At 57.9% G+C, this 15,512-nt stretch overlaps 2 protein-coding genes across 2 annotated transcripts in view; one reads left to right on the top strand and one right to left on the bottom strand.

Moving 5' to 3' along the window:
• SND1 (staphylococcal nuclease and tudor domain containing 1) overlaps positions 1 to 15,512 on the bottom strand; it is a 545,960-nt gene that overhangs the window by 57,311 nt on the left and 473,137 nt on the right. The window lies entirely within an intron of this gene.
• Positions 3,447 to 8,135, top strand: LRRC4 (leucine rich repeat containing 4). Its single transcript, XM_030538796.1, has one exon. The coding sequence runs from the start codon at positions 4,577 to 4,579 to the stop codon at positions 6,512 to 6,514; it is 1,938 nt and encodes a 645-aa protein (XP_030394656.1). The 5' UTR covers positions 3,447 to 4,576; the 3' UTR covers positions 6,515 to 8,135.

Genomic DNA, 15,512 nt, shown 5'->3' with positions numbered 1-15,512 from the left:
CATTTCCCCCAATCTCGTTTGCAGAAAGGGCTGCACTGGTTTAGCAGAAACGTATCCCAAAACCTCAGCGGCAGGCAGACGTGCCGCAGGGAGCATTTCGGCACCGACAGTTAAAGCTGGACACAGGTACAAGCAGCTAAGACCAGGGTCTTATCATGGAAAGTATCAGACAAGCTGAACGAGTGCAGCCCATTGCAAACCCTCTGCCGGTGGCTTCAGGTTGCCGACGTCGAACGCAACCTCCGTCGATACCCCAGGTCTCGGGAGCCTCGAGGTAACCCCGTGCCCCAAGCAGGGTGCGATCACCGATTCCACCCTGCCCGTCCTCCCCCCGTTGCTGTTGGTCAGTAACAGGCCCCAGGCAGGAGCAGGCGCCGCTCTAACCCGAGACCACCGCCCTGCCCATCACACCATCTCTGCCCCGGGGGGGAAGGAATGAACCCAAGGCTGCTTGGGAGACCACTCACTCCCTTTCCCCGCTCACCAGACTGGGTTACAGAAGCCAGACATGTCCACCAGTCATGCAGCAGGGTGGTATCATGTGCCTGTTGCCTTGCCAAGCCATCCCCGCTGCTTTCCCAGCCTCCCCTTGTGGGCGGCGGAGAGCCAGGCTTGTTCCGGTGTGACCCAGAGGTGGGGGGGGGGGGCGCACAGCCTGGCGGAGCCAGCTGCGGGCACGAGGGACCTACAGCCCTTTGGGATCCTGGCCTAGCGTCCAGGTACCGAGTAGCCATGTGGAACATCAGCTGAGAGCTCCCAGCTGGCAAGGCAGCACGCCCAGCCTCTCCTGGCGGATGGGGAAATGCTGGCCGGCCAGCCCCGGTGGGATCCAGCTACAAGGGGCACGAAGGGGCATCACAAACACCCCAGCCTGCTGCCCCCACCCCAAGAAGGGAGCCAGGTTGCACATACCTGTCCTGGGGCATGGGGAGCCAGCAAAGGGCCGCAAGCAGGATCACAGGCCCCACTCACCACCACCACCGCTCTCTCCCCTGCCCCTGCCCCTGCCCCTCGTGCTTCAGGGCACACGAGGCGACAAGTGACCTGCCCCCACACCCCAGCACAGGTCAACTTCAGAGCTCCCAGCCCTTCCTGGATCATGGGATGGGGCGACTCCAGACACCCCCCCCCGCCCATCCCAGGGGCAACTCCAGACACCCCCTGCCCATCCTGGGGTCATGGGATGGTGGCGACTCCAGATCCCCCACCCCGGGACAGGGTGAATCCAGACACACTCACTAGGGCGAATCCAGACACACACGCACACACGCCCATTTGGGGTCAAGAGACGGGGCAACTCCAGATCCCACCCTGGAACAGGGTGACTCCACTCACACCCACCCACTGATCCCCAGGTCACAGAACAGGGCAACTTCAGACACCACCCCCCGGTCATGAGACAGTGGTGACTCAAGACACCCCCCCATCCCAGGGTCATGGGACAGGGTGACCCCACTCTCCCCCCGAATCATAGGATGGGGCAACTCCAGACACCTCCCTCCCGCCAAGTTCAAGGGATGATGCAGCTCCAGACCCCCCTGTCACAGAGTGTGGGGGAGTCAGGGCCCTGCACCCCCTTTTCCTGTGATTCACCGTGACACTCATCCAGCCAGTAACGCAGAAGGTTTATTAGGTGACAGGAACACAGTCTCAGGCAAGGCTTGTAGGTACAACCAGGACCCCTCAGTCGGGTCCCTCTGGGGGGCAAGGAGCTTAGACCCCAGACTTGGGGTTCCTGCCTCTTGCCAGCCAGCCCAAAACTGAACCCCCCCTCCAGCTGACTCACTCCCCTCCCCCGGCTCCTCCTCGGCAAAGGTGTCACTTGGGCCCACCCCCCTCCTGGTTCAGGTGTCACCCCCTGCTCTCCCATCCCCCATGCAGACAGTGCCAGTAAAACTAGACACATTCCCGGTCAGTCCGCCCCACTCCCTCCTGCCTCACACCCCCTACCCCTCAGGGGCACAGGATGGGGGTGACTCCAGATCCCACCCCCGGGACAGGGTGAATCTAGTAACACACACACGGTCACAGGACAGGGCGACCCCCCCTACCCCACCCCCTGGGTCACAGGACGGGGCGACTCCAGACACACACACAGTCATGGGACAGGGCGACCCCCCCACTACCCTGCCCCCCGGGACGGGGCGACTCCAGACACACACACACACACACACACACACACACGCACACGCACACGCACACGCACAGTCACGGGACAGGGCGACTCCAGACACACTTGAGACAGGGCAACTCCCCCCTCCAAATTCCGCCCCACGGGGTCACGGAATGGGGCAACACCAGACCCCGCCCCGGGTCATAGGATGGAGTGATTCCAGACACACACGCATGGCTAACGAGACAGGGTGACCCTCACTCCCCTCCCCTCCCCATGGGGTCACAGGATGGCGCAACACTAGACACCCCCCACCCCCGGGTCATGGGATGGGATGACCGCACTCTCCCCCCCGATCAGAGGATGGGGCAACTCCAGACACCCCACTCCGCCCAAGTTCAAGGGATGGTACAACTCCAGACCCCCTCCACTCTTTGGGGTCATGGGGATGACTCCAGACACCCCCCGCCCATCCTGGAGTCAAGGGATGGGGCGACTGCAGACACCCAAACCCCAGAGACAAAGGATGGGGCGACCCCATAACTGTCCCCGAAGGTCACGGGACGGGGTGACTCCAGACACACACATCCAGGTCACAGGACAGGGCAATGCCCGACACCCCTCCTCCCCCCGGGGTCACAGGATGGCGCAGCTCCAGCCACCCCTCAGTACCCGTAAGGGCTATGGGTCAACTCAGTTCAGACATCCCCCACCCCCCGAGCCCTGGGACACGGCTGTTCTACCCCAGCCCCAGGCCGCCCAGCCGCACTCCCCTCGAGGAACGAGGGCCCCTGGGAAACCCGGGGGCGGGGACGGAGCACGTGGGGGAGGCAGAGGAACGGTCTGAGCTGCTCAGCGCTGCCTGCCTCTGTCCCTGCGCCGCCCCCTCACCCGGGCCCCCACGCAGGCCCCGACGGGCCCCCGGACAGCAGCCCGCTCCGCGCTCGGCAGGGCATCGCTGGGCCTCTACCCCGAGAGTCGGGGCGGGGGAGAGGGGGTCGCCGGTGCCCCGTCCGCGGCCACCCGGCCTCCTCCTGCAGCAGCACGGAGCGAAGCGGCTCCTCGGCCCTCCTTGCAGGCAGCGAGCGAAGGCAGCCTGGCCGTTAACCCCTGGAGGGAGGCAGAGGAGGGGGAGGCTGCGAGCCCTGCATCACGCTCCTGCTCTGCCCAGCACACCATGCGTCAGCAGTACATTCACGTTCCCACTGAAGGACAAAAGGATGAGAGAGCAGCCTGCGCGGCTGCCGCCTGCACCAGCACCGCCGCGGGGAGCCCGGGCGCCAGGGGAGAGGGCTGCCGCCGGCACGGCTAGGAAGGGAAGATGTTACCGGGCTCCGGTGCGTCTCACGCCACCGCTACTGGTGCCGCTGCTGCGCCGCCTCCGCCTCCTCCCACTGCCGCTGCAGTCGACGGGCAACAAAGCCGTTAACGGCACCGGAAGGCTGGCGCCACAACTCACTACCTCAGAGCCACGGGGGAGCCGGCCAGGGCCACGGGAGGGGAGCCGCCCGCCCTGCCCATCCTGCGCCGAAGCCTGGGCTCAGCACTAACGCTGGCGCGCTCCCTTCAGCAGGACAGCAGCACTTCAGAGCGGCCCTCCCTCCGCACGGCCGCGTGCCCCCTTCCCCCGAGAAGCTGCCGGGTCGCCACGAAGTGCGAAGAGGCTGCAGCCGGGCAAGGCAGCGCAGCCCTGCACACAGAGGAAGGGGGGGCGTGCAGTGACCGCTAGCCTCCGGCGAGCCCCAGCACAGCCCCCCGAGGGGAGGGGAGGGCAGCGAGCACGGAGCGGAGGAAGAGGCTGGCGAAGGCGCAGCGAGCAGAGAGAGTGATTCTCTTTGGTTCCTTGTCTGGCTGTTCCCGGCGGGTGGGCAGGGGGGCAGGGTCCATGCTCCAGCGATGGAGCAGCAGCCCCAGCAGCTGCGAGCAGCAGCCGGCGCTCGGAGCCAAGGACAAATTTGCAAAGCGCTGGCAGCGTTGCTCCCCGGGGCAGAAGGCAACTATGCACCTGCCTAGCCAAGCGGGCCTCACCTCCAGCTGGGCTCCTTCCACTCGGCTTTCCCGGCTCCTGCTTTGGATTTACTAGGAGCCATTTTGTCTTTCACCCCCTTTCCCCTTCCCCCCTCCCCCTTCCTCCCCTTTGTTCATTCAAAACTGCACCGGAGAGGGGATGGGGGGGATGGAGCGGCGTCCTGTGGCGAGAGCTTAAAGAGCAGCTCACAGACCCCTTCCTTCCCAGGCAGGTGCCAATTACAGAGCAGGGGGCTCGGCTGGGGGGGGGGGGGGGCTTTTGCTTTGCTTCTTTTTTTTTAAACCCCATTTTCCCTTGACACCCCCCCCCAGTTCCCTCCCCCCCTTTGTTAGCTGGCGAGAGGAACAAACAGCTGGTTTAAGCTGGGGGAATAGGGCCCCTTCTCCTTTCTGTGCCAAATCCCGGACGATGGTGAATTATGAACGTGCCACATCATGAAGCTCTTGTGGCAGGCAACTCTGCACCACACCTGGAATGTTGCCCTGCTCTCGGTCGTCTACCTCACGGCGCAGGTGTGGATTCTGTCTGCAGCAGCTGCCTGGGCTGGAGCCCCGAACTGCCCCTCCGTCTGTTCCTGCAGTAACCAGTTCAGCAAGGTGGTGTGCACGCGCCGCGGCCTGGCGGAGGTCCCTCAGGACATCCCTTCCAACACCCGCTATCTCAACCTCATGGAGAACAACATCCAGCTGATCCAAGCAGACACCTTCCGGCACCTGCATCACTTGGAGGTCTTGCAGCTGGGCAGGAACTCCATCCGCCAGATCGAGGTGGGTGCTTTCAATGGGCTGGCCAGTCTCAACACCCTGGAATTGTTTGACAACTGGCTGACCGTCATCCCGAGCGGGGCCTTCGAGTACTTGTCCAAGCTGCGGGAGCTGTGGCTCAGGAACAACCCCATTGAGAGCATCCCTTCATACGCCTTCAACCGGGTCCCGTCCCTCATGCGCTTGGACCTGGGTGAGCTGAAGAAGCTGGAGTACATTTCTGAGGGGGCTTTTGAAGGATTATACAACCTGAAGTACCTTAATCTTGGGATGTGTAACATTAAAGACATGCCGAACCTCACGCCCCTGGTGGGGCTGGAGGAACTGGAGATGTCGGGGAATAACTTCCCTGACATCAAGCCAGGATCTTTCCATGGGTTAAAGTCTCTCAAGAAGTTGTGGATTATGAACTCCCAGATCAGCCTCATTGAGCGGAACGCGTTCGACGACCTCACCTCGCTGGTGGAGCTCAACCTGGCCCACAATAACCTGACCTCGTTGCCACACGACCTTTTTGCCCCCCTGAGATACCTGGTGGAGTTGCACCTGCACCACAATCCCTGGAGCTGCGACTGCGACATCCTGTGGCTCTCCTGGTGGCTGCGGGAGTACATCCCCACCAACTCCACCTGCTGCGGGCGCTGCCACGCCCCGATGCACATGAGGGGCAAGTTCCTGGTGGAGGTGGACCAGACCTCCTTCCAGTGCTCTGCACCCTTTATCATGGACGCCCCCATGGATCTAAATATCTCTGAAGGACGAGTGGCAGAGCTCAAATGCCGAACTCCCTCCATGTCCTCCGTGAGGTGGTTGCTGCCTAACGGGACCATTCTGAGCCACGCGTCCAACCACCCCCGGATATCCGTCCTCAATGACGGGACCTTGAACTTCTCCCATGTTTTGCTAACGGACACCGGGATTTATACGTGCATGGTCACCAATGTGGCAGGGAACTCCAATGCCTCGGCCTACCTCAATGTGAGCACGGCCGAGCTCAACACTTCCAACTACAGCTTCTTCACCACTGTCACGGTGGAAACCACAGAGATCTCCCCCGAAGACATCTCCCCAAAATTCACTAAACCAGTGCCAACGACTTCGACAGGGTACCAGCCGGCATACACCACCACCACGACGGTGCTGATCCAGACCACCAAAACGCCCAAGCAGGTGGCGATGCCCACTGCGGACACTAACGACAAAATGCAGACCAGCCTGGACGAGGTGATGAAGACCACTAAGATCATCATCGGCTGCTTCGTGGCGGTGACGTTGCTGGCGGCGGCCATGCTGATTGTCTTTTACAAACTTCGCAAGCGGCACCAGCAACACAGCACGGTGAAGGCCGCCCGGACCGTGGAGATCATTCAGGTGGACGAGGATTTGCCGGCGGCACCAGCGGCTCCGCCCAATGTATCAGGTGAGGGGGCAGTTGTGCTGCCTACAATTCATGACCATATTAACTACAACACCTACAAACCGTCACATGGGGCCCACTGGACAGAAAACAGCCTGGGGAATTCGCTACACCCCACGGTAACCACTGTCTCTGAACCTTATATAATTCAGACCCACAGCAAGGACAAAGTACAGGAAACTCAAATATGACTTTTTTCAGAAATTATACATGCAATAGAATGCACAAAACAAATCAAGACAGCAACTTTTGTACAGAGTGGGGGAGAGACTTTTTTTCTTGTATATGCTTATATATTAAATCTATGGGCTGATAAGAGAAGCAGATTATATTAAAATTAAAAAAACTATTTTCTAACTTGCAAGTTCTATTTAAAGCAAAAGGGGTGGGGGGGGGGGATCAAAACCTAAAACAAAACCGAGGCCAGACTGACTTTCTGGCACGAGGCTGGGAACACAATGAGCGAAGGGCCAGGCAAGGAGCGGGGAAGGAAGGATCAGCTCTTAGAAGCTGTTCCACAGAATGCGGGACACAAACCCGTTTCTATAACCATCTTTTCTGAAAGCCCAACATCAATATTTACAGATTTATCTTATTTAAAAAAAGAAGGAAAAAGGGCACCAAGAATTTGTACTGTGCCAAAATGTTACAAATGCAATAATGGGGTTTTTGTGGGGCGGGGGGGGATATGGAGAGACCATGGGGCTAAATATATATCTGTATTAAAGAAAAAAAAAGCCAACTTTTGCCATGTATCTCAGTAGGGCTGTGTGTGTGCCGGCTCTGTGGGGATCACGTATCCCAACGGAGCTTTGAAAGAAATAGCAGTGAAAGAGAGAGAGAAATTGGCGTCACTCTCAGTCAAATGCTTCCATACTGCACCAGATTCCTGCAGTTCAGTTTAACCCGCTGCGCACAGGGACCATGTGTGTGCGCCTATGACTTTCCCAGGAGGGAAGGGAGCAAGGGAAGGTTAGGTCAAGTTGGCTAGAGGACATCCTAGCAGCCTTGTGCGCTGCGTGTGTGTGTGGCTATGGTGCGGGAGAGCTGACAGATGACTGTAGACTATGCTCCAATTTTATGATTTTTTTTCCGTCTTTGTTAAGGTGGCAAGAGCTGAAGCTTTTCCCTCCTCCCTAACTGCTGGGGTTCCCCAATCAATCGAGGGCTCTTTAGATATCTGTCACCTGGTGGGGGCAGGAGCAAATCAAACGGGAGCTGCTGCAAGGCAGAAATACTCTCACTTGTTTATAGAAATGCAACCAGATTACGCATGGGAGAATCGTCAGATTGACAGAGTCTCTTGCTCATGTGAGCATCTGGCGAACCCTGGAATGGGGAAAAGGCTCTCCTCCCTGGCACATTCACCCCCAAAACCAACTTGTGGAAGGTGTCTGGGGAGCAGGGAAGTGCTGAGGGAGGCTGAGCCCATTTCCAGCGGAACTTCTTTCCTTTCTGAGCAGAGCTTTTAACAAATGAAGTGAAAGGATTCAAAGCTAAGGGTGAGAACAGACAGAGCGACTCCAGAACAATCGGCCTGTACTCTGAGAAACAAGTGTATTTTTGTATTTTAATAAACATTGTTCACATTTTTAATGACACGTCCCTAACGGATTAAATTGACCAGCTGGCCCGAGGTGGGAATCAAACAGAATCAAACCCAAAGGGTTTTGACCTGGTACTGGTCAGAAAAGCCAAAATAAAATAAAGTGGGGGCAGGGGAGAGAAACGGAAGAGGTTCATTTAAAAAAGCATTGAACATTTTCCAAGCTGGCCGGAGCCTCTCCTCAAAGGAAATAAAATCAGTGAGTGCCGGCAGCCGCAGCCGAGTCCGAGAGCTTCCCAGCTGGCACAGGGTCCTGGTGCGAGTGGGAGCACGGCGGAGCAATCAGCCCTACTGAGGACAGGGGAGAAATAACTGCAACCTCATCAAGCCGCGCCCCCCCCCCACAAGCAATAACCCAGCTCCCCGCCCCCTTCCCCTCGCCATTAGCGCTTGCTCAGGATTCCCAGGAGTTCTCTCCAGCGCAGGGTATTAGACGACCCGCTCTCTGCGTGCTATTTACACTCCCAAGTTCATGGTGCCGGAGGGCTGGCTTCCTGCCTGGAAGCCTGGTGGCCTAGCAGGGCTAAGGTGCATTAGCATAGTGGTGTCAGAGAGGGGGAAGTTGTGAAGCAAGCGGGTGGGCACAGGGGAGCCAGACAGGTGCCTGGATGGATGGACAGACAAGGCAGCCAGGGCTCTCTCCCCAGCCTCACACATGTTAAGCTGCAGATGCTGAAAGCCCCTGGCATGGCTAGTTTGCATGTAGGAATTAAACTGCACAAGGACTGGCAGGATCTCAACAAAAAGAAGAAAAAGGCCAACCCGGCGCAGGGCCAGCCGGCAGCCTCCCTCGCTCGGGTCCTGCTCCCTGAACCGGAGCCTCTGAACCAGGCCGAGCCCCTCGGCAGGGAAAGCGCCTGGTTCTCAGCACTGGACTGGTTAGAAGTTACAAAAGGAGTCCGCAGGGCGGGGGAGGCCACCCGGCTGATAGCGGGGCGACCCCCTCAGCAAAAGCCAGAGCGGACTGCCATTGCGCGGGTCCATTAGTCGGCTTGAGTGCTGCACCTCAATAGACTCGGCCAGCAGAGAAATTGCACTGAAAGGACATTCTCCCAGGGAGCACAGGCCATTTGAAAAGCAGCTGGGAGGGGGACGTGGCAGGCTGGAAGGAAGCGCAGAGGGACAAAGCCCATTAGCTCTGTGGGGGCGGGGGGGGGAGGGGATAGCCCTTCCGCGAGGAGCTGTAATTGGTCCTGGCCAGTGTTGCGGGATCCTGCATTAGCCCATTTCTCAGCTGCCCTCCCCCATGCTCTGCTCCCCCAGAGGCCTGAGCCGGCTCTGGGATGCTGGACCCTCCAGCCGCGGAGGATTTCCTCTTGACCCCAAGCCAGGGGACGGTCTCTGGGAGACGGCTGCTGAGTGGAATTTCTCCATCTGCCCCTGCAGCACGACGGGGGCTTTTAAAGCAACCCGCTTTAGTTACCATAATAGGTCACCAAATCCGTCCCAATCACGATGGGCCAATGCCCTCCAGACTCTTAGAATGGGGCATAAGGCGCAAGCTCCCCCCGCCCCGGTCACTTTCTTTGTGCCAACTGATGCCAGCTCCGCAATGGGCACAGGCCAGATGGAGCTGCTGGCTGAAGGCACAGTTCTTTCCCAGGGACTCCTGCCAGCCGGGCGTGACCCACACACGGGGGCTGGAAAGACCTGTGTCCACTGGCCGTTCTGTGGGGCGTCCGGGGTGTGGGGGGCAGGACAGGGGCCAGATCCCCAGGCAAGCACAGATGAGGCAGTTAACACTGTGATTTATAGGTTCCCCTGCTGTAAAATATTAATTCATCATTAAACGAGAGAGGGGCTAAATCCATGAATGAATCACTTGCTAGCTTGTTCCAGGGGAGGGCGCGTGCTGCAGGCTGCCATGCGTGGGGCTGGGCTGGTGTGTGAACGAGACAGAACAGGCTAACCAAAGCCAGACCTCACCTCCGGGGTGGGCCCTGCCCTGATCCGACCCTGGCCCTCCCAGCGAGCCAGCCCCCTGGCCAAACTCCCCGAAGGGCCGCAGGCCAGGCCGGCAGCGGCAAGGAATGGCTTGCCGGGCACCCTCATCCCACCATGCAGCCGCCATCATCAACAGAGAACTTCCCCGCGATTGGTGGGCAGGAGAATCATTAGTGCTGATCCTGGTCCAGAGAAAGTTAAACCTCTCCCCACGCATCCTGGGACGCCGCAGGGAGGGGAGCCTAGCCAGACAACAACGACAGCCAAAGAACAAAGGACTTGCCAGTCCACCACACCCCGCCAGGGGCTCGGGCATCACAACCCCCAGAAACAGGGCACTGGCTGGCTGTACCCAGTGGGTTCCTGCCTCCCTGACGTACACACAACTTTTGTCAAGACACCACATCCAGGAGGAGCCATGAGCTAAACCCCAAATCAACAAGCAGCCCTGTCAACCCCCCCAGACCCAGTGGAGCGAGAGGGACCCCCCCCTCCCCAGGGTGCTCTGGAGGAGGGGATGGGTCATTTCCAATCTCCTGGCAAACAGCCAAACCCCTTTGCTGCTTGGCGGAAGCACAGCCAGGCAATCTCTGGGCGTCTCCTCCTGCAGGCAGGGGCACGGGGCACTGACACCCCAACGAGACTTCTCACCGGATGTCTGCTGGGGGGGCAAGGCTCAGTCCGCAGGAAAACCCACCTGCCGTACCCCAGGGGTGAGGGCAAGGAGTCATGGCCCTGAGACAGGATGGCACTGGGCTCAGCACAGACCGGCGCCCGCCCCATTCCCTAGAATTAAAGAACAAATTGCTGAGTGTTCCCCCCCCTCAGCATTTCGGGGTCATGGGTCTGGGGAGTATGCCGGTTGGTTCAGGCTCTGTGGCAGGAGTCTGCCAGGCCGGGTCCCAAGGTCTGATTCTCAGGACAGAGGCCTGGGCCAGGCAGGAGAAGACTGTCCTGGAAGCGAGCAGGGCAGGCTGTGTCTTGGGGCTGCCAGTACCCCGTGATCCTGCAGCAAAGGCAGGAAGGTCATTAACCTCCCTGCCCCAGGCTGCAGAGACCCCAAACCACTCACGGCCTCTGCACCTTGCAGCACCAAACGCTCCAACGAGTCCGACTCGGCCAGCGCCGGCAGGAGAAGCGGTGGGAGCGTCTCGCTGGGGTTCTGTACATTTCATTAGTCGGGTTATTTATTTATTTTGTGGAAACTGGGAGTGTTTCTGTCAAAACATGTGTCTGATTTTATCTTCCCGGACGGCTTCTATCGCTCCGGTTGATCGGTTAATGAAAACGCTGCACCACTTCGGTCGCGTCTCTGCTTCAGCTCTGCCACGAACTGGGGCTGTGCTCTGGGCTCTTCCTGCTCTGTGCGCTCCTCCCCCCAGTCTCGCCTCCGCCCTCCTATCCGCGGGGACTATCTCCCCCAAACCCAGACAGGCAGGGATCGGGCTGGAGCCACACAGTGGTTTTAGTTAAGCACTTAGTTTTAATTTGGTATTTAATTAAAATACCAAAGCAAATAATGTTCTTACTCAGGAACCCGGCTCTGCGGCTCAGCGCTCCGGCGAGGGGAGAGCTTTTGGCTGGGGGTGAGTTGCAGCGAAGAGCACGGCTGCAGCTGAACGCTACAGCTGCTAGAGGCAGCAGAGAGCCCATTTGCTTCCCTTTCTCCCTGAGCTCTGCCAAACTTTGCTCCCTGAATATCGTTCAATAACGATTAAGGCTACGGGAGGCAGTTTATTCGGGGGCTGCAGAGACACGGCAGATCAGCCAACAGCCCAGGCCAGCAAGAGAAGCCAGCGGGGAGGTGTACGGGAATGGAGAGCGGGGCAACCTTTGCAGGGGATTCTGGGCAGAAGCCTTTACCATTGATTTCTCAGACAGGCAGGCGCTGGAATGGTTTTATGACTCCAGGGCTGGGCCCACCCCGGCACCCCACCAGCCCCAACTTGTTTGGGAATCGGGGGGCCGAGAGTCGAGACTCAGAAGCTATTGTCGAAGGAATCCCAAAGAGCCAGGCGTCCAGGGGGAGATGCAGGGACATGGCCAACAGCCACAGGGGGGTGGAAACAGCTTCCGTAACGGCCAGGCCCCCACCCCCCCACGCCATCCAGCAGATCCCCCTCCTGAGGGGGCAGCTCATGGATCACACAGAGAAGCTGGGGATGGAGGAGACGGGACAGGCAGAGGAATCTGAGCTATTCCTCGGCCATAGCAGCCATGGCCTGCAGTACAGGACTCCGGGAGATGAGGAACCAGGCCCTGCAGTCCGGTCCCCGGGGGAAGGGGGCTGCAAGGGGCACAGGGACAGCGGATGGAGCTAGAACCTCCCAGGGCAGCGCTTGCTCTGACCATGCTCGCGGTGGATTAGAGGAGCTTGGGAAGGCAGCTCCCTCTGCGCATCGCTTGGGAGCGCGGAGGCCTCGCCGGGCCAGGTCCTGTGCATTGTTTTAGAACAATGCCGAGGAGCCACGGTTAGTGCTGCTGGCAGACGGTGCAAGACCCTAACACCGCACCCAGGAGTCCTTGTCAAAGCTGCTTTGAATACTCCTCCATCGCAACCCCTCAGGCCCACCCCCTCCGGCTCCAAGCATACCCGGTGCCTCAAATGCCAACCACAGAGACCCCCCCCAACAGGCCCGGAAGCCAGCTCAGAACCGCGCCGATTCCCAAAACCCACAGGCCAGGCACCCAGGGCAAAAAGACTTGGCGAGTTCCTCAGGCGATCACAGACCCACGGGGTTAGAAGGGACGCAAGGGCCAACCCCCTGCCACGATGCAGGCTGTGCTGTGTCTGAACCAATGGCACAATGACGCTGGCGCAGGCTTAGACTGACCTAGAATGAGGCTGGATTCTCTCCCGAAAACCGACAGGATTTGAGAGACTTTTCAGTGGCACTGCACCAGGCTTTGCTATATCTGCTGTGTGAGAGCGCGCGAGGGAAATGCTGTACAACCACTAGCTCCTGCCCGCGACTGAGACTGGCCACGGGGAAAGGGGAAGCGACTTGTCCAAGGTGTCAGCGGGATTAGAACTCCTGACTCTCAGAGGCAGGACAATAGCCAGGTTAGGTGGGTTCCCCAGCTCTGGACTCTCTCAATGAGTCACTGGCGAGACCTGTCGCACCCCTCCCCTCCCACCCCCGCAAGTTACAGCACCAGGTATTTAATTAGCTGCAATGCCTGCAAAAGGCAAATATTTACTAACAAAGATGCACTTTCAAAAGAAGTAAATGTCGCAGTAGCGCCGAGAAATACCCCCTGGTGCCGCAGCCTCCCTGTTCTGGGATGGCGTTGGCAGGGGTCTCTCCCACCAGGCTGCTGGCACCTCCCAGCAGGAAGCTGGTTGGGACAGAGGATGCTTTGCTCCCAGCGAGGTGGGAGGCTGTCAAGGCTGCTGGGGCCTTGGGACCCCCTTCCTCTCCCAGCCATTCCAGGCTGAGGCTGCATTTCTTGTGCCGAGGGCTAAGGCGTGTGTCAGGGCAGATTCCCGCGTGATTCTGGCTTTCAGTGCCATGAGAACTGGGCAGCGTGACTGTTGGGAGTCCCCAAGGGACACACCAGCCCAGCCTCACCCTGGGCCTGCTCTGTGAAGGACTGGAGGGGTAGCCCCAATGGACAGCACTAGGACAAGCAGCAATTTTCCAGGGTGACCTGACTGACAAATAACTAAGCTCAGCAGATCTGCTCCCGGGGTGGAGTCAGACCACCCAGCAGCTGCCCTTAATGACAACACTGTTGTCACTCCTTTTTACTCCCCTTCAGCCTGCAGAGCCACCCCAGCTAAAGGGGAGCTGAAGTCTGCGCCTCTTCGAGCATCATCCAGACGTGCCAATCGCAGGGCTTCGGCTGAGCTCCTGCAGCCTGCACTGCAGACAATGGAGTTCCACAGATGTCATCAAGGGCTGAATTTGGCTAGCAGAATTCTTTATCACCGGTGATGATGCTTCAACAGGAAAGATCACAGCTTGCCTCCTACAGCCCAGGCTGAAGCTGCAAGGCTGGCAGCTAGGGAAAAAACAAGCAGTCGTTTACTCTGAAACAGAGCAAATTTGTTATGGCAGCAGTGTGACACAAGCCTGGAATCCGATGAGGAAACGGCACAGTGACTTTTCCGAGTCAAATCACGCTTTGCAGAAGCAAAATCCTTCCCTCCAGTGCCGGCATCCCCGGGTGAAATCCTCTGACTGTGTTATGCAGGAGTTCAGGCTAAGACAGTTCCCTTACAGCCTTAAAATGTGCCAATTGCCTTTTCAATGGAATGGAGCGACAGGAATCCTTCCTTACCCTTGGTCACTTTTCCCCTCGGAAAGGGCTTCCCAAATGGGCCCAGCTCAGCTGCCAGAGGGGAGGGGGGCAGGATTAGGGTGACCCCATGCAGCAGTAATGATGGTTCCTGTCACAGAAACTGCACTAAGGAATCTGGCCTTGATTCGGAGAAATTTCTCAGTGGAGCCCAGCAGGTACGCAGTGGAGACGCTCGCTGCTCCGACTCGTTCTAAGCAGCACTCGGATGCCTTCCTCTGGGGACATCCCCACACACGGGCAAGCCGATGCCAAAGCGCCCAGATTGTTCTGGCTGAGCGGGATCAGACGTTCCCCACAGAACCCGACTGGGGTTAACAGTCACTATTCTTACTGCTGCAGATATTTTTGGCTTCGTTGCTGCGGATGTTTTTGCAGATCTGCATGAGTTTACAGTAGCAGCAGCCGACTGGCACGCACCCTCATGAGGGTTCTCCTAGTCCCACCTGGGGGCGGGAGATATACTTCGAAGAGGGGCCCAGGGGTTGCAATGAGGGACAAAAAAGATGCATTTGATTAAAAAAAAAGTGTTTAGAATCCTTATATTCCATGGTAGTTTTTCTGTAACCCACAAAAGATACACCGGGCGCATATGGGTGTGTCCCCAGTCACCAGAGAGGTGGTAGCAACTCCAGCCAATGGTGGTGGAGTTTAAAGGACTACAGGCCTGTACTTCACACTTGAATGATTCAATTTAGTCTCCAGTTTTTGCATATACACACACAGATATATGCACATGTGCACTCACACACACACACCCCTATAACCTGTGTGGCACATATTTGTATGTATATATAAATGGTTCATGGTTTTACAGTGTACAGAGTTCAATGTCCCTATTCTGCATGTGTATTATCAGTATGCAACATAGATAATGCCCAGTTACATCCATTGTGTGTATGTGATGTCCCTGTTCTATACTGTAGCTGGCCTACAGCTCTGTACATTACCCTGATAGAGTTTAATATTTAAAATGCATCGAGATATTGCACAGATCTTTGTGTACACTAGTGTGTGGGTGTGTGAGATCTGCAGTGAAGTACGACGCACACACGGATTAGAAGATCCCGTTTCCAAGAGTGCAATACGACTATAAAACTACAAGCCATTTATCCTCTTCCAGCACAACCAACTGCTACAGGACTGTTGTCAACCGGAACGTGATCCTTCCCCAAAATTAGCTAGCGCTGGGTTAGTCACAGGCTCGCTCGCTTCACCTGGCTGGTGAGTCAGCAGCCAGCCAGAGACAGTATTTTAAAAATACATCCTCCTCCTCCTGCCAGACTAGGAAAATTAGAAGGTATTTGGTTTCCCCTTCTCCCAGCAAGGCTCTGCTC

Source organism: Gopherus evgoodei, chromosome 1 (assembly GCF_007399415.2).
Source record: "Gopherus evgoodei ecotype Sinaloan lineage chromosome 1, rGopEvg1_v1.p, whole genome shotgun sequence".
Lineage (NCBI taxonomy): Eukaryota > Metazoa > Chordata > Testudines > Testudinidae > Gopherus > Gopherus evgoodei.
The sequence above is the reverse complement of the archived record's forward strand: the minus strand, read 5'-3'. Positions and strand labels throughout refer to the sequence as shown.

Bases quoted from the DNA above. Each gene is read 5' to 3' on its own strand.
- LRRC4 (XM_030538796.1), top strand. From the start codon at position 4,577: ATGAAGCTCTTGTGGCAGGCAACTCTGCACCACACCTGGAATGTTGCC.